This window comes from Stomoxys calcitrans, unplaced genomic scaffold (genome assembly GCF_963082655.1).
Source record: "Stomoxys calcitrans unplaced genomic scaffold, idStoCalc2.1 SCAFFOLD_119, whole genome shotgun sequence".
In the NCBI taxonomy this organism is placed as follows: domain Eukaryota; kingdom Metazoa; phylum Arthropoda; class Insecta; order Diptera; family Muscidae; genus Stomoxys; species Stomoxys calcitrans.
This window is the reverse complement of record NW_026739149.1, coordinates 27,631-46,781: the sequence shown is the minus strand read 5'-3', so window position 1 is coordinate 46,781 and position 19,151 is coordinate 27,631. Positions and strand designations below refer to the sequence as shown.

Below are 19,151 nucleotides of genomic sequence, written 5' to 3'. Positions count from 1 at the left end.
ATGACTCCCAGCAATCCGTATCAAGTATGTTCTAAATGGGTTTGTAATTAAAAATTTTTGCAGAATCCATGGTGGTGGGTTCCCAAGATTTGGCCCGGCCGAACTTAGCACGTTTTTAATTGTTTTCTTTACTACAGTCCAGAATTCTACTTTTCCAATCGGCCGAAACCGCTGTCAATGAAGAATATGCCAGCAAATATGACTTTAATATATCCTCAGATCATAGTTCATTTAATTGTGAAATGGTTTTCATCCAGGACATAATTGATTCGTATTGCATGAAACTGGTTATTGATTTCAAGTCACCCAAGATGAATAACTTTCGCAGCTTATTTAACTATGACGTCAATATTTGCGAAATTTTGGGCGTGAAAGGAAATCCAGGGCTAAATCTATTGTCAACTTGGATGCAAAATACTTACAAGCATAACACTATGCCAAGTTCATGTCCAATTCGGCAGGTAAGTTAAACAAAACTCACATAGACTAAACCAGTAAGGAAAGGCAAAAGTCGGGTGGTGCGCTCTTTAAAATACCCTACACATACCCAATAAGTACAAAGTGGCAGGTATATCTAGTTCTGAACCAATTTTGATGGACCTCGGCGTATGTTTTCGGATGGGTTATTAAACATCCATTGTGCTCTTCTCTCAAATACCATTTATTTAAACTCATTTTGCAATTGGTCTGAGGAGAGTTTACAGGATGAGGCGTCCCCCAAACACATGGCCCCAAGATTGGTTATCAAATTCGTTTTCTAATCTCAAATATCTTTCATTTGAGCCACATATTGGCATGGTCGAAAAATGTTTACACTAAGGGGGTGTTTTGGAGAATGGGTGATGCCCAAAATACAGAGTCCTACATTTGGGTACCAAATTCGTATTCTTATCCCACATACTTTTATTTGAGCACCATAATGTGATGGTCAGTCAAATATTGCTGTTGGGTAATTTGGTAAAGGGGTAGACCTGCAGAAAATTGGTCCTGAAAGTGGGTATCAATTCTTGCTCTACCCCCCAATTCCTTTCATTTAAGCCCCACAATGACATGATCGGTAAATATGCCCGATTTAGGGGTGTTTTTGGGAGTGGGGTGGTCCCCCAAACACTAAGCCCGGAAAATATATCAGCAACGTGCTCTATTCTCATATATTTGAACCCTATATTGCCATTGAATATCAAATTCGTTTTCAAATTTCAAATATGACTCACTTAAACCCCTTATGGAAAAAGCCAGCAAATATGTCCGCTTTGGGGTATGGGCCCTAAAAACTATGAAAATCGAGCTCCACTGTTTTGACAACCCAAATTGTCTTGGTGAGCAAATACGTCCTACTTGAGGTTTGTTATGGTGGTGGGACGTCCCCTAGACAGTTGGTCCCGAATGTTGATGTCAGATTCATGGTCTACTCCCAAATACCCTTCATTTGAGCTCTATTTTTCCATAGTCGGCAACTGCCACTCAGTGACTTGGCTTTGAAAATATATATCAGATTCGTTTTCTACTCTAAAATACCTCTTATTTGAACCTCATATTGCAATATCAGCAAATACTTCCTATTTGGATGGTGTAATGAGGGTGGGGTGGCCCCATAGACACTTTTCCTGAACATTGATATCAGATTTGTGCTTTACTTTTAAAGACCTTTCATTTGAGTCCCATATTGCTATGGTCGTAACTTTGACTTCTTTGGGGTATGTTTTCGGGGATGGTCGGTCCCCCAAACACTTGGTCCCACATCTGGATATCAGATTTGTTTTCTAAACTCAAATACCTTTTATTTAAGCCCCATATTGCCATGGTCAGTAAATATGTCCTGTTTGGGGGGTGTTTTGGAGAAAATTTGTTCCAAATTTGGACAACAGATTCGTATTTTACTCGCAAATACCTTTCATTTGAGTCCCATATTGCCATGGTATATAAATATGACCGATTTAGGGGTGTTTTAGGGATTAGGGTGGTACCCCAAACACTTGGTCCGACAATTGGATATCAGATACGTTTTCTAATCTGCAGTACCTTTCATTTGAGTCCCATATTGGCGTGATTGGTGTATTGGTTGATTAATTGGATTTGGGGTGTAATTTGATTACCAAATTTATGTTTGTGGGTGTAACATATAAATGCACTAAGTTATAATACACTGTACCACAGTGGAGGCGTAGCGCACAAAAACTCATCATAATACAATAAACAAGTAAAAAGGCATTAAGTTCGGCCGGGCCGAACTTTGGATACCCACCACCTCGGGTATATATGTAAGCCGCCTTTCATCAAAATTCGGTGAAAAAATTCATAACTTATGTCCCATATCAGTTATATTAAAATATGTTCCGATTTGGACCAAATACTATAATAAGTATAGTAGTTATATCTAAAAATAAACCGATCTGAACCATATACGACACGGATGTCGAAAAGCCTAACAGAAGACTTTGTAAAATTTCTGTGATATCGGATTATAAATGCGAATTTTATGGGGCCAAGACTTTAAATCGCGATATCGGTCTACATGACAGCTATATCCAAATCTAAACCGATTTGGGCCAAGTTGCATAAAAACGTCGAAGAGCCTAACTTAAAGCACTGTCCCAAATTTAAGCGAAATCGGACAATAAATGCCTCTTTTATGGGCCCAAAACCTTAAATCGAGAGATCGGTCTATATGGCTGCTATATTCAAATCTAGACCGATCTGGTCAAAATTGAAGAAGGACGTCAAAGAGCCTAACTAAACTCACTGTCTCAAATTTCAGCGACATCGGACAATAAATGCGTCTTTTATGGCCCCAAAACCTAAAACCTTGATATCGATCTATATCGATATTGCAAAAGAATGTCTAGGGGCTTAATTTAACTCACTGTCTCGAATTTCAACGACATCGGAGCATTTTATGGGCCCAAAACCATAAATCAGGAAATCGGTCTATATGGCAGCTATATCCAAATCTGAACCGATCTGGGCCAAGTTAAAGACAGATGTCGAAGGGTCTAAGACAACTCACTGTCCCAAACTTCAGCAAAATCGGATAATAAATGTGGCTTTTGTGGGCCTAAGACCCGAAATCCGAGGATCGGTCTATATGGCAGCTATATCCAAATCTGAACCGATCTAGGCAAAATTAACGAAGGAAGTCGAAGGGCCTAACACAACTCCCTGTCCCAAATTTCAGCAAAATCGGATAATATATGTGGCTTTTATGGGCTTAAGACCCTAAATCGGAGGATCGGTCTATATGGCAGCTATATCCAAATCTAAACCGATCTGGGCCAAATTGACGAAGGAGGTCGATGGGCCTAACACAACTCACTGTCTCGAATTTCATCAAAATCGGATAATAAATATGGCTTTTGTGGGCCTAAGACCCGAAATCGGAGGATCGGTCTATATGGCAGCTATATCCAAATCTGCACCGATCTAGGCAAAATTAACGAAGGAAGTCGAAGGGCCTAACACAACTCACTGTCCCAAATTTCAGCAAAATCGTATAATATATGTGGCTTTTGTGGGTTTAAGACCCTAAATCGGAGGATCGGTCTAAATGGCAGCTATATCCAAATCTGAACCGATATGATCCAAATTAACGAAGGATGTCGATGGGCCTAACACAATTCACTGTCCCGAATTTCATCAAAATCGGATAATAAATTTGGCTTTTGTGTGCCTAAGACCCGAAATCGGAGGATCGGTCTATATGGCAGCTATATCCAAATCTGAACCGATCTAGGCAAAATTAACGAAGGAAGTCAAAGGGCCTAACACAACTCCCTGTCCCAAATTTCAGCAAAATCGGATAATATATGTGGCTTTTATGGGCTTAAGACCCTAAATCGGAGGATCGGTCTATATGACAGCTATATCCAAATCTGTACCGATCTGGTCCAAATCAACGAAGGATGTCGAAGGGCCTAACACAACTCACTGTCCCAAATTTCAGCATAATAGGATAATAAATTTGGCTTTTATGGGCCTAAGACCCTAAATCGGCGGATCGGTCTATATGGGGGCTATATCAAGATATAGTCCGATATAACCCATCTTCGAACTTAACCTGCTTATGGACAAAAAAAAGAATCTGTGCAAAATTTCAGCTCAATATCTCTATTTTTAAAGACTGTAGCGTGATTTCAACAGACAGGCTGACAGACGGACAGACGGACGGACACGTCTAGATCGTCTTAGATTTTTACGCTGATCAAGAATATATATACTTTATAGGGTCGGGAATGGATATTTCGATGTGTTGCAAACGGAATGACAAAATGAATATACCCCCATCCTTCGGTGGTGGGTATAAAAATGCATCATATATGGACCCATAACAGCTTTATCCAAATATAGTCCGATCTCCACCGTATTCAAGAAGGCAATGAAAATGTCTAACTCATTTCATTGTATTAATGAACAGGTTTTTCGAGAAACCTAACACTACTCGCTATACCAAATTTCAGCGAAATTGGTCATTAAATGCGACTATTGTGAACACAAATGCAAAAATGTTAAATTACCCCATGAACATTCCATTAAGGAACAGGGGCAAACTTCTCACATATCAATTAGTGCAGTCCGATAAAAGTGTAAGCTCAATGATAAGGGGCCTCCTCTTTATAGCCGAGTCCGAACGGCGTGATAGTCTTGCCAGGATTCGAACCCAGGCATTCAGCGCCATAAGCGGACATGCTAACCTCTGCGCTACGGTTGCCTTCTATTGACCTATTGTGAACACAAAACCTTACATTAAGAGATAGGTTTATATGGCAGCTATATCGAAATATAGACCGATCTCAGACCATGCCCAGTACGAATGTCTTACGCAACTTATTGTGCCTAATTCCAGCAAAATCGGTTCATAAATGCACCTTTTATGGATCCAAAAACCTAAATCGAAAGATCGGTACATATGGCAGCTATATCCAAATCTGAAGCTATCTGGGCCATATAGGAGCCTTAAATCACACGCTATTCCAAATTTTAACGAAATCGGACAGTAAATGCGCCTAATTAGGGCCCAATATCTTAAATCAAGAGATCGGTCTATTTGGCAGCTATATCCAAATCCGAACCAATCTGGGCGGTATTGAACAATCATGTCGAGAGGCTTCACACAACCCATTGTCCCACACATTCTTCGGTGGTAGACTGACCATTTCAATGTAGTCTAATTATTATACCCACTACCATAGGAAAAGGGGTTTATTAATTAATTCATTCCGTTTGCAACACATAGAAATATGCAATATCGTAAAATTCTAAGCGATTTAACGATGTCCGTGAGTCTGTCCGTCCATCCGTCTGTTGAAATCACTCTATAGCCTTCAAAAATTAGGATATTGCGCTGAAATTGGGCATAGATACGTTTTTTGCTGCACGCAGGTTAAGTTCTGGAACGGCAAAATTGGACTATATGTGGATATAGCTACCATATAGACCGATCTGCCGATAAAGGGTCTAAAGCCCATAAAAGCTTTATTTATTACCCGATTTCGCTGATTTTTAAAAGAGTGAGTTATTTTAGGCCTCCCTACATTCGGCCTAAATAGGGTTCATATTGGACCATACTTCGATATAGCTGCCATAGACCTATCTGCCGATTAAAGGTCTGAAGCCCACAAAAGCTGCAACTCTTATCCGATTTGGCTGACCCAAATATGGTTTAGATCGGACTATATTGAAATATAGCTGCCATATAGACCGATCTTCAGATTAAGGGTTTAAAGCCCATAAAGCTATATTTATTTACCGATTTCGTTGAAGTTTTAAATAGTGCGATGTTTTAAGCCACCCGACAACCGATCCAAATATGATCCAGAGCAGACTATATAGATACAGCTGCCATATAGACCGATGTTGCAATTTAGGGTCTTAATCCCATAAAAAGCCAATCGGCTGATTTCCTGAAACTGTTGCTTGTATAAGAGTTCTCGGGATCTGTATAAAAATATGATCCAGATTTGTATATAACTAGGGATATGGTAGCGGAGTTTTCATTAGCTCGAGAAATCAAGACCCAAGATCGTATGGTAACACAATATATCAACACATGGTCGGTCCATGTTTGGCCCATTAACAATCCCAACCCACCTACATTAGTAGAAAGTATTTGTGCAAAATTTCGAGTGCCTAGCTTTACTTCTTCGAAAGTTGGCGTGCTTTCGACAGACAGACAGATAGATAGACGGACGGACATGGCTAAATTGTCTCAGAATATTAAGCCCTTCTAGGAAATATATACCTTGTTTGGTCTCAGATCAATATTTCCGTGCGTTACAAATGGAATGACTAAATTAGTATATATCCACCACCCTATGGTGAATGGTATGACAACTAACAAGTAAAAGTGTGCTAAGTTCGGCGTGGCCGTATCTTATATACCCTCCACCATGGAGCGCATTTGTCAGTTCTTTTCCCGGCATCACTTCTTAGGCAAAAAATGATATAAGAAAAGATTTGTTCTGCTATTAGAGCGATATCAAGATATGATCCGGTTTAGACCACAATTAAATTATATGTTGGATACCTGTGTAAAATGTCAGCCAATTCGAATAAGAATTGCGCCCTTTGGGGGCTCAACAAGTAAAATAGAGAGATCGATTTATATGGGAGCTGTATCGGGCTATAGACCGATCCAGACCATAATAAACACGTATGTTGATGGTCATGAGAGGATCCGTCGTACAAAATTTCAGGGAAATCGGATACGAATTGCGCTCTCTAGAGGCTCAAGAAGTCAAGACCCAAGATCGGTTTATATGGCAGCCACATCAGGTTATGGACCGACTTGAACCATACTTGGCACAGTTGTTGGATATCATAACAAAATACGTGGTGCAAAATTTCATTCTAATCGGATAAGAATTGCGCACTCTAGAGGCTCAAGAAGTCAAGACTCAAGATCGGTTTATATGGCAGCTATATCAGGTTATGGACCGATTTGAACCATACTTGGCACAGTTATTGGATATCATAACAAAACACGTCGTGCAAAATTTTATCCCAATCGGATAAGAATTGCGCACTCTAGAGGCTCAAGAAGTCAAGACCCAAGATCTGTTTATATGGCAGCTATATCAAAACATGGACCGATATGGCCCATTTACAATACCAACCGACCTACACTAATAAGAAGTATTTGTGCAAAATTTCAGGCGGCTAGCATTACTCCTTCGGAAGTTAGCGTGCTTTCGACAGACAGACGGACGGACGGACGACAGACGGACGGACATGGCTAGATCGACATAAAATGTCGCGACGATCAAGAATATATATACTTTATGGGGTCTCGAGTAGTTACAAACAGAATGACGAAATTAGTATACCCCCCATCCTATGGTGGAGGGTATAAAAACTGGCTAAGTTCGGGCGTGCGGAACTTTGGATACTCACCATCATAGATAACTTAACCATCCTATTTTATAACAACTACACTAACATATCCATAGTAATACGCAAATGAGGGCTGGTCTGGATCATATTTGATTCAGGTCCCGAGAAGTCTTATGCAATTCACAGTTTCAGCAAAATTGGGCAACAAATCCGGTTTTATGAGATTAAGACCCTAAATTGCATGATTGGTCTATATGTCAGCTATTTGTAAAAAAAGTCTGATGTGGACCATACATTGGTCGGGCGACGGGAGGCTTAATATAAGTCACTGTGTCAAATTGTAGCGAAATCGGGTTATAAATGCAGCATTTATGGACTTAAGTCGCTTAGTCGGCAGATCGGTCTATATGGCAGCTATATCTGAATAAAGACCGATCTGAACCATATTTGAGTCGAACATCGGGAGGCTTTAATCAACTCACTATTTTAAACTTCATCGTTATCCGATAATAATTGCTACATTTATGGTCTTAAGACTCAAATCGGCAGATCGGTCTATATGGCAGCTATATCTTAATATCGTATGGTCTGAACCATATTTGGGTCGGATGTTGTGAGTCTTAATACAACTGACTGTTTCAAATTTCAACGAAATCGGATAATAAATGTAGATTTTACAGGTTTCAGACCCATAATAAAGTCCGATTTTTATCATATTCGAGTCGGATGTCGGGTGGCCAAAAAACAACTCACTGATTTAAATTCCAGCGAAATCGGGCTATAAATTCAGCTTTTATGGGTTTCAGACCTTAACTCGGCAGATCTGTCGATATGGCAGCCATATCCAAATATGGTCCGATTTTGCCGTTCAAGAACTTACCCTGCGTGCAGAAAAAAACGTATCTGTGCCAAATTTCAGCTTAATATCTCAATTTTGGGAGGCTGTAGAGTGATTGCAACAGACGATTGGACAGGCGGACGGACAGACAGGCGGACAGACACACGGAGATTGTCAGAACGCCTTACAATTTTACGACATTTTAAGTCGATCTAGCCATGTCCGTCTGCATGCCGACGGCACGCAAACTTTCGAAAGAGTAAAGCTAGACGCCTGAAATTTTGCACAAATATATGTTATTAGTGTAGGTGACTTAAGATGATATATGGGCCAAATCGGTCCATGTTTTGATATAGCTGCCTTATAAACTGATCTTGGGTCTTGACTTCTTGAGCATCTAGAGGTCGCAATTCTTTTCCGATTTGGCACAAAGTGTTTTGTTATGACTTCCAACAACTGTGCTAGGCAAGGTTTAAATCGGCCCATAACCTGATATAGCTGCCATATAAACCGTTCTTGGATAATGACTTCTTAAGCCTCTAGAGGGCGCAATTCTCGTCCGATTTTGCTAAAATTTTGTACGGCTTCTACCATGACCTTCAACATGCGTATTCAATATGGCCTTAATCGATCAATAGACTGATACAGCTTCCTTATAAACCGATCTCCCGATTATGCTTATTGAATGGACTTAAATATTACCCAATGTCTTCTTCTATGGTCTTCAACATTCAATTCACTTATGATCCGAATCGGACTATAACTTGATATATCTCCAATAGCATAGCAATTCTTATGCATTATTTCTTGTTTGCCTATAAAGATATACCGCGCAAAGAACTCGACGAATGCGATGCATGGTAGAAGGTATATAAGATTCGGCCCGGCCGAACTTAGCACGCTCTTACTTGATATACAATATATACGAGTATCTTTTTAATGTTTTGCCGCTTTTTTCAAAACATTCAAAAAATGTTGTCTTCCTCTTCTTCTGTTCAAACTCAGTTTGCTTGAATGAACATTCTACACCGTAGACTTGGTACGGTGTAAGAAATGCAGCCTATTTGCACTTTCTGTAAGCAACAACATACAAACGAACTCTGCAGTCGGTGGTGGAGTCATATATTTTTGGACAAACCAATATAAAATTTCGATTTCAATGGGACATGTGGGAAAAATGCTACACTTTTTTGCACAATCGAGATCACCATAAATGAATATACCCTATGGGGGTGGGTATCATAAAAGTTGTCAAGGAAATAATGATGTTACATATTTTAGAAAAAAATGCAATTTATTATTTTTATACCCTCCACCATAGGATGGGGGTATACTATTTTCGTCATTCTGTTTGTAACTACTCGAAATATTCGTCTGAGACCCCATAAAGTATATATATTCTTGATTGTCGCGACATTTTATGTCGATCTAGCCATGTCCGTCCGTCCGTCTGTCCGTCCGTCCGTCCGTCTGTCTGTCGAAAGCACGCTAACTTCCGAAGGAATAAAGCTAGCCGCTTGAAATTTTGCGCAAATACTTTTTATTAGTGTAGGTCGGTTGGAATTGTAAATGGGCAATATCGGTCCATGTTTTGATATAGCTGCCGATCTTGGGTCTTAACTTCTTGAGCCTTTAGAGTGCGCAATTCTCATCCGATTTGACTGAAATTTTGCACATAGTGTTTTAGTATCACTTCTAACAACTGTGTTAAGTATGGTTCAAATCGGTCCATAACCTGGTATAGCTGTCATATAAACCGATTTTGGATCTTGACTTCTTGAACCTCTAGAGGGCGCAATTCTCATCCAATTTGACTGAAATTTTGCACATAGTGTTCTAGTATCACTTCTAACAACTGTGTTAAGTATGATTGAAATCGGTCCATAACCTGATATAGCTGCCATATAAACCGATCTTGGGTCTTGACTTCTTGAGCCTCTAGTGTGCGCAATTCTTATCCGATTGGAATGAAATTTTGCACGACGTGTTTTGCTACGATATCCAATTACTGTGCCAAGTTTGGTTTATATCGTTCCATAACCTGATATAGCTGCCATATAAAACGATTTTGGGTCTTGACTTCTTGAGCCTGATATAGCTGCCATATAAACCGATCTGGGATCTTGACTTCTTGAGCCTCTAGAGGTCGTAATTCTTACCCGATTGGAATGAAATTTTGTACGACGGATGCTCTCATGACCATCAATATACGTGTTTATTATGGTCTGAATCGGTCTATAGCCCGATACAGCTCCCATATAAATCGATCTCTCTATTTTACTTCTTGAGCCCCCAAAGGCCGCACTTCTTATTCGAATTGGGTGACATTTTACACAGGTTTAAAATTTTGCCTTATGAAGCGAACTACTTCTGGTAGGAATGAGCAATGATCAAGTATAGTCCAACTCGGTCCATAACTTGATATTGATTCCATTTAAAATTATTTCGGATATTGACTTCTTGAGCCACTAGAGAGCTCAATTATTAACCGATTTGGCTGAAATTTTGTATTAAGAATTTTGTTTTAGCTTTCAACAACTGTGCAAAGCGTGGTCTAAATCCATTCATAACCTGGTATAGCTCCCATATAACAACAATTGTTTCATGTGTGGTTCAAAAGGGTTTATTACCTGATACAGTTCCCATATAAACCAAAATTGGATCTTGACTTAGTAAGCCGTTAAAGGGGGCAATTATTACCCGATTTGGCTGAAATTTTGCATATAGTGTTTTGTTATGACTTCCAAATCGGTCCAAATCGCTTCATTTCCTGATATAACTCCCATATAACCGATATACCGATTATAATTCTTGATCCTCTAGAGGGCGCAATTATTATCCTATTTGGCTAAAATTTTGCGCAAAGACTTCCATTTAGATCTCCAAGTGCGAAACCCAATCGGTTTACAACTTGGTAAAGCTCCAATGGCGTAGTATTTCTTATCCATTTTCCTTTGTTTGCCTGTAAAGAGATATCGGAAAAGGAACTTGACAAATGCGATCCATGGTGAAGGTTTTATAAGATTTTACTTGTTTTCTGATATGTAGGTACACATGCCTGTTATATATGTTGGTAATACCAGCCGCATTGGATTGTCAGAATGGGGATGTATTCATTTTGTGTTTTCGTTTGCAATACATCGAAATATCCATTCCAGACTCTATGAAGTATATATATTCTTAATCGTCGTAATAAACTAAGACGATCTAGCCATGTCCATCCGTTTGTCCGCCTGTCTGTGCGTCCGTCCGTATGTCCGCCTGTCTGTTGAAATCAGGCCACAGTCTTTAAAAATAGAGATATTGAGCTGATATTGAAGTTGGAAGATGGGCTTTATCGGACTATATCTTGATATAGCCCCCATATTGACCCATCTGCCGATTTAAGGGGTTAGGCCTATAAAATCCATATTTATTATCCGATTTTGCTGAAATTTGAGACAGTGGGTTGTATGAGGCCACTTGACATCCTTCTTCAATTTTACCCAGATCGGTCCATATTTGCCATACAGACTGATCTCTCGATTTAAATTCTTGAGCCAATAAAAGGAGCATTTATTGTCCGAAGTCAAAGAAATATTGATCATTGAATTATCCTTCGATATCCTTCTTGAAGGTGGCCTAGATCGGTCTATATTTAAATACAACTGCCATATAGACCGATCTTTCGATTAAAATCGTTGAGGCCATAAAAGGCGCATTTATAATCCGATTTCTCTTAAACTTAGCACAGAGACCTATGTAAGGCTCTTCGACGTCCATGGCCTATAGGGTTCCGATTAGTCTATATTTGGATATAGCTGCCATATAGACCGATCTCCCGATATAAAGTCTTGAGCACATAACAGACGCATTTATTATCAGGTTTCGCTTAAATTTGGCACAAGAACCTATGTTAGGATTTTCGACGTGCGTATCCTACATGGTTCCGATTGGTTTATGCTTGGATATAGCTGCCATATATACCAATCTGCCAATTGTCCGGGTCCATAAACGCAGCGTTAATTACCCCTTTTCGCTGGAATTTGGCACAGTGAGCTATCTTTGGCCCTTCGACATCCTCGTTTAGTATGGCCCCAATGAATCTGTATTTGGATATAGCTGCCACAAAGACCAATCTCCCTATTTAAAGCCTTTAGCCCATAAAAGGCACATTTGTTATACGATTGCGCAGAAATTTGTCATAGTAATGGCACAAGAACCTTTGTTGGGCCATACATGACATACGTGTCATGTATGATTTCGATCGGTCTATATTTGGATGTATCTACCATAAACACCAATTATCTATTTTACTAACTTGATCAGTGAATTGTATTTTTTATACCACTCCGTGCAGAGTTTGGTCCAAATGGGACTATACATAGATATTGCTTCTATGGGTTCATACATGATGCATTTTTCACCGAATTATGATGAAAGGTGACAAGCTAACATATATACCCGATGTGAGGGGTATCCAAAGTTAAGCCCGCTCGAACTTAATGCCTTTTTATTTGTTTTTTTTATACCATACCAGAATGGGGGTATACTAATCTAGTCATTTCGTTTGTAGCACCTCGAAATATTCGGCTAAAACCCCATAAAGTATATATTGGGTTGCCAATATATGAAAAATCCGCAATTACTTTTTGGGCAACCCAATATATTCTTGATCGTCTCGTCTTTCTGAGTCAATTTAGCCATGTCCGTCCGTCTGACGAAATCACGATAGAGGTCGAATGCGTAAAGCTAGCCGCTTGAGAATTTGCACAGATAATTAATACCAATGTAGATCGTTGGGGATTTAATATAAACCCATCCCATATAAACCGATCTCTCGATTTGACACCTTGAGCCCCTGGAAGCCTCAATTTTTTCCGATTTGACTGCAATTTTGCACGTAGTGTTCCATTATGACCTTCAACAACTGCGCCGAGTACGGTCCAAATTGGTTTATAACCTGATATAGTTCCCTTATAAACCGATCTAACGATTAGACTTCCTGAGCCCGTTATGACTTCCGACAAGTTTGTTAAGTACGGTTAAAATCGGTCAGTAACCTGATATAGCTCCCATATAAAAAGATCTTGAGCCCTTACAAGCCGGAAATTTTTTCCAATTTGGCTGAATATTGCATGAATTGTTTTGTTATGATATCCAACAACTGTGCCAAGTATGGATAAGAATTGCGCTCTCTAGAGGCCCAAGAAGTCAAGACCCAAGATCGGTTTATATGGCGGCTACATCAGGTTATGGACCGATTTGACCCATACTTGGCACAGTTGTTGGATATCACAACAAAACACGTGGTGCAAAATTTCATTCTAATCGGATAAGAATTGCGCACTCTAGAGCCTCAAGAAGTCAAGGCCCAAGATCGGTTTATATGACAGCTATACCAGGTAATGGTCCGAATTGAACCATACTTAGCACAGCTGTTAGAAGTGATACTAAAACACTATGTGCAAAATTTCAGTCTTGTCGGATGAGAATTGCGCCCTCTAGAGGCTCAAGAAGTCAAGACACAATATCGGTTTATATAGCAGCTATATCAGGTTATATACCGATTTGAACCATTCTTGGCACAGTTGTTGGATATCATAACAAAACACGTAGTGCAAAATCATTCAAATCGGATAAGAATTGCGCACTCAAGAGGCTCAAGAAGTCAAGACCCAAGATCCGTTTATATGGCAGGTATATCAGGTTATGAACCGATGTGAACAATACTTGGCACAGTTGTTGGATATCGTAACAAAACACTTCGTGCAAAATTTCATTCCAATCGGATAAGAATTGCGCCTTCTAGAGGCTCAAGAAGTCAAGACCCAAGATCGGTTTATATGGCAGTTATATAAGGTTATATCCCGATTTGAACCATACTTGGCACAGTTGTTGGATATAATAACGAAACACGTCGTGCAAAATTTCATTCCAATCGGATAAGAGTTGCGCACTCTAGAGGCTCAGGAAGTCAAGACCCAAGATCGGTTTATATGGCAGCTATATCAGGCTATGGACCGATTTGAACCATACTTGGCACAGTTGTTGGATATCATAACAAAACACGTCGTGCAAAATTTTATCCCAATCGGATAAGAATTGCGCAATCTAGAGGCTCAAGAAGTCAAGACCCAAGATCGGTTTATATGGCAGCTATATCAAAACATGGACCGATATGGCCCATTAACAATACCAACCGACCTACGCTAATAAGAAGTATTTGTGCAAAATTTCAAGCGGCTAGCTTTACTCCTTCGGAAGTTAGCGTGCTTTCGACAGACAGACGGTCGGACGGACAGACGAACGGACGGACGGACGGACGGACAGACGGACGGACATGGCTAGATCGACATAAAATTTCACGACGATCAAGAATATATATACTTTATAGGGTCTCAGACGAATATTTTGAGTAGTTACAATCAGAATGACGAAATTAGTATACCCCCCATCTTATGGTGGAGGGTATAAAAATTATGACCTACAACTTAATTTATTTGTATAAAATTTTATCAGAACCCATGGTGGTGGGTTCCCAAAATTCGGCCCGACCTAACTTAGCACGCTTTTATTGTTTATGACTCATTCAATTGTCGACATTTTTTTCTTTTAGGGCTCCTATGGCTTGCAAGATTTCAAAGTGGATAAAAACAGCATTCCAGCTTTTGCCATGAATGGCATGTATCGCATAAAAGTTGGTAATTTCATAAAAGGCTCTACTGAAAATACCAATCTGTTAAATTTAACTTTAATTGTTGAAGTAAATGAAAAAAAACTTAAGTTTGCTTGAGATAAAAAGAAATTAAAATCAAAGTTGTCTAAATCGTCAATGGATTGTGTTCTGAAGTTAAAGTTTGTAAAAATTTTTATAATTCATAAGAAAAAAATGTTTTTGATTCAAATGCAAATTGTTTTAATTTTATGTATGAGTTCAAATAAGTTCATCTTTTATGTTGATCGGCTTCTGATTAGTCTTTCTCAATGTATTTGATATAATGGGCAACTAGTAACATCTGATACGCGATTAATTTTTTTCACGTTACACAGTGGGTTAGAATCGAAAAAAACTATAAAAGAATCGTCCGTTTGAGAAGGTATAGGAAGTATTATTCAAATTTTGTACGGTTACAGCTTAAGTGTTAACGAGATTATATGAAAATATCCAAGGCATTTATGGCCCAAGAGCCTTCTGACATGCCCCTCGGTTGGTTTGTTTACTTCGACATTTAGAAAATTTCTTCAGAGTGTCAAATCTTCAATTGTGATCCGATTTCGAATATGAATTTTTGTCTCGCTTTTTTATATCCCACAAAAGTTCCATGAAAATGCACCATTTACGAACTAAACAAAGGCAGTTATATCCAATTATGGTGTAATCTGAACCATAGTCGTCACAGATGTAAAGGTGTCTACCACAACTCAATTCTCTCATTGCTCAAAAAGTTTAATCGGAATATCAGCCAATAAGAGATATGACATTATCTGAATATAGCACGATCTAGACCATACCCGGCATGGATTTCGAGGTGTCTAACGCATATATGTAAAGTCGGTTAAAAATGCGCCTTTTATAGGCCCAACATATTAAACAAGGAGATCAGTTGATATGACAGCTATATCCAAATCGCAATCACAATATGGTACCGATCGGTTGCGCATGTTGAGAGAAAATACATACCAGTCGCATTTCCCAAGTTCAGCGAAATTGAACAGCATACGTGCTTGTTATGGGCTTAAAACCAAATACCGGAGTTAATACAACTCAATATTCCAAATTTTATAGAAATCGGTAAAAAATTGTGCCCGTTATTTGCTCAAGAGCCTAAGTGGCAGCTAAAGCTGTATAAAGTCCGATCGAGAACATATTTTACAGAAATGTTTAAAAAGTTAATACAACACGTTGAACCAAATTTCAGCATAATAGGAAACAAGTAAAAAGGCGTTAAGTTCGGCCGGGCCGAACTTTGGATACCCACCACCTCGGGTATATATGTAAACCACCTTTCATCAAAATTCGGTAAAAATTTTATACCTTATACTCATATACCTCATACCGATCTGAACTATATACGACACGGATGTCGAAAAGCCGAACATAAGTCACTGTGTCAAATTTTAGTGAAATCGGATTATAAATGCGCCTTTTATGGGGCCACGACTTTAAATCGAAATATCGGTCTACATGGCAGCTATATCCTAATCTGGACCGATTTGAGCCAAGTTGCATAAACATGTCGAAGAGCCTAACACTAAGCACTGTCCCAAATTTCGGCGAAATCGGACAATAAATGCCTCTTTTATGGGCCCTAAACCTTAAATCCAGAGATCGGTCTATATGGCAGCTATATTCAAATCTGGACCGATCTGGGCAAAATTAAAGAAGGACGTCAAAGAACTTAACCATACTCACTGTCTCAAATTTCAGCGACATCGGACAATAAATGCGTCTTTTATGGCCCCAAAACCTAAAACCAAGATATCGGTCTATATGGCAGCTATATCAAAATCTGGACCGATCTGTGCGATATTGCAGAATAAATGAGCATTTTATGGCCCCAAAACCTAAAACCTAGATATCGGTCTATATGACAGCTATATCCAAATCTGGACCGATCTAGGCCAAATTGGCGAAGGATGTCGAAGGGCCTAACACAACTCACTGTCCCGAATTTCAGCAAAATCGGATAATAAATGTGGCTTTTATGGGCCTAAGACCCTAAATCGGAAGATCGGTCTATATGGCAGCTATATCCAAATCTGGACCGATCTAGGCCAAATTGGCGAAGGATATCGAAGGGCCTAACACAACTCACTGTCCCGAATTTCAGCAAAATCGGATAATAAATGTGGCTTTTATGGGCCTAAGACCCTAAATCGGCGGCTCGGTCTATATGGGGGCTATATCAAGATATAGTCCGATATAGCCCATCTTCGAACTTAACCTGCTTATGAACAAAAAAAGAATCTGTGCAAAGTTTCAGCTCAATATCTCTATTTTTAAAGACTGTAGCGTGATTTCAACAGACAGACGGACAGACGGACAAACGGACGGACATGTCTAGATCGTCTTAGATTTTTACGCTGATCAAGAATATATATACTTTATAGGGTCGGAAATGGATATTTCGATGTGTTGCAAACGGAATGACAAAATGAATATACCCCCATCCTTCGGTGGTGGGTATAAAAATAGACGTCTATGGAAGATCGGTCTATATGGCAACTATATTCAAACATCACCCTATTTATTCAAGTTACAGGAAATTCGCGACATAAATACGGCTGTTATGGGCTTTAGACCCCTAATCCGCAGATCGTTCCAAGTTTCGACTAAATAGGACAATTACTGTGCCTGTTATGGACTAACAATCCTATTTCGGCAAATCGGTCTAAATGGCAGCTATATCCAAATATGATCCGTTCATGAACTGAACCTATGTACGGATGAAGTTGAAATTGATATAACATGTCAACTCAATGATTCAACGATATCCGAGTGTGTGTTAGTCCGCCTGGCCGTCTGTTACACACGAACATCCATAAGTCTTAGAATTTTATGGCAATCTATTATATATACGTACGTATACGTACGTACGTACGTACGTATCTTCTTTATATAAAACAAGTAAAAGCGTGCTAAGTTCGGCCGGGCCGAATCTTATATACCCTCCACCATGGATCGCATTTGTCGAGTTCTTTTCCCGGCATCTCTTCTTAGGCAAAAAAGGATATAAAAAAAGAGTTTCTCTGATATTAAAACGATATCAAGATATGGTCCGGTTCGAACCACAATTAAATTATATGTTGGAGACCTGTGTAAAATTTCAGCCAATTCGTATAAGAATTGCGCCCATTGGGGCTCACGAAGTAAAATAGAGAGAACGATTTATATGGGATCTGTATCGGGCTATAGACCGATTCAGACCATAATAAACACGTTTGTTGATGGTCATGAGAGGATCCGTCGTACAAAATTTCAGGCATATCGGATAATAATTGCGACCTCTAGGGGTCAAGAAGTCAAGATCCCAGATCGGTTTATATGGCAGCTATATCAGGTTATGAACCGATTTGAACCTTATTTGACACAGTTGTTGAAAATAAAAATAAAATACGTCATGCAAAATTTCAGCCAAATCGGATAGGAATTGCGCCCTCTAGAAGCTCAAGAAGTCAAATCCCCAGATGTGTTTATATGACAGCTATATCAGGTTATGAACCGATTTCAACCATACTTGGCACAGTTGTTGGATATCATAACGAAATACTTCGTGCAAAAATTTATTCAAATCAGATAAGAATTGTGCCCTCTAGAGGCTCAAGAAGTCAAGACCCAAGATCGGTTTATATGGGAGCTATATCAGGTTATGGACCGATTTAAACCATACTTGGCACAGTTGTTGGGTTTCATAACAAAACACGTCGTGCCAATTTTCATTCCGATCGGATAAGAATTGCGCACGCTAGAGGCTCAAGAAGTCAAGACCCAAGATCGGTTTATATGGCAGCTATATCAGGTTATAAACCGATTTGAACTATACTTGGCGCAGTTGTTGGATATCATAACAAAACACGTCGTGCAAAAATTTCATTCTGATCGGATAAGAATTGCGCACTCTAAAGGCTCAAGAAGTCAAGACCCAAGATCGGTTTATATGGCAGCTATATCAAAACATGGACCGATAAGACCCATTTACAATACCAACCGACCTACACTAATAAGAAGTATTTGTGCAAAATTTCAAGCGGCTAGCTTTACTCCTTCGGAAGTTAGCGTGCTTTCGACAGACAGACGGACGGACGGACAGACGGACGGACATGGCTAGATCGACATAAAATGTCACGACGATCAAGAATATATATACTTTATGGGGTCTCAGACGAATATTTCGAGTAGTTACAAACAGAATGACGAAATTAGTATACCCCCCATCTTATGGTGGAGGGTATAAAAACCAGTAAACCAGTCTACCTAACACATTAAATAAATAGAACCTATGTA

General features: G+C 39.3%; 1 protein-coding gene across 1 annotated transcript in view; it reads left to right on the top strand.

Annotated features, from left to right (window-relative positions):
• LOC131998389 (uncharacterized) overlaps window positions 1-19,151 on the top strand; it is a 30,262-nt gene continuing 11,111 nt past the window's right edge. Inside the window, exons 1-3 of the mRNA XM_059370675.1 lie at window positions 1-24; window positions 138-461; window positions 14,763-14,847. Of these exons, the coding sequence (XP_059226658.1) occupies window positions 1-24; window positions 138-461; window positions 14,763-14,847 (433 nt within the window). The remainder of the gene's footprint in view (window positions 25-137; window positions 462-14,762; window positions 14,848-19,151) is intronic.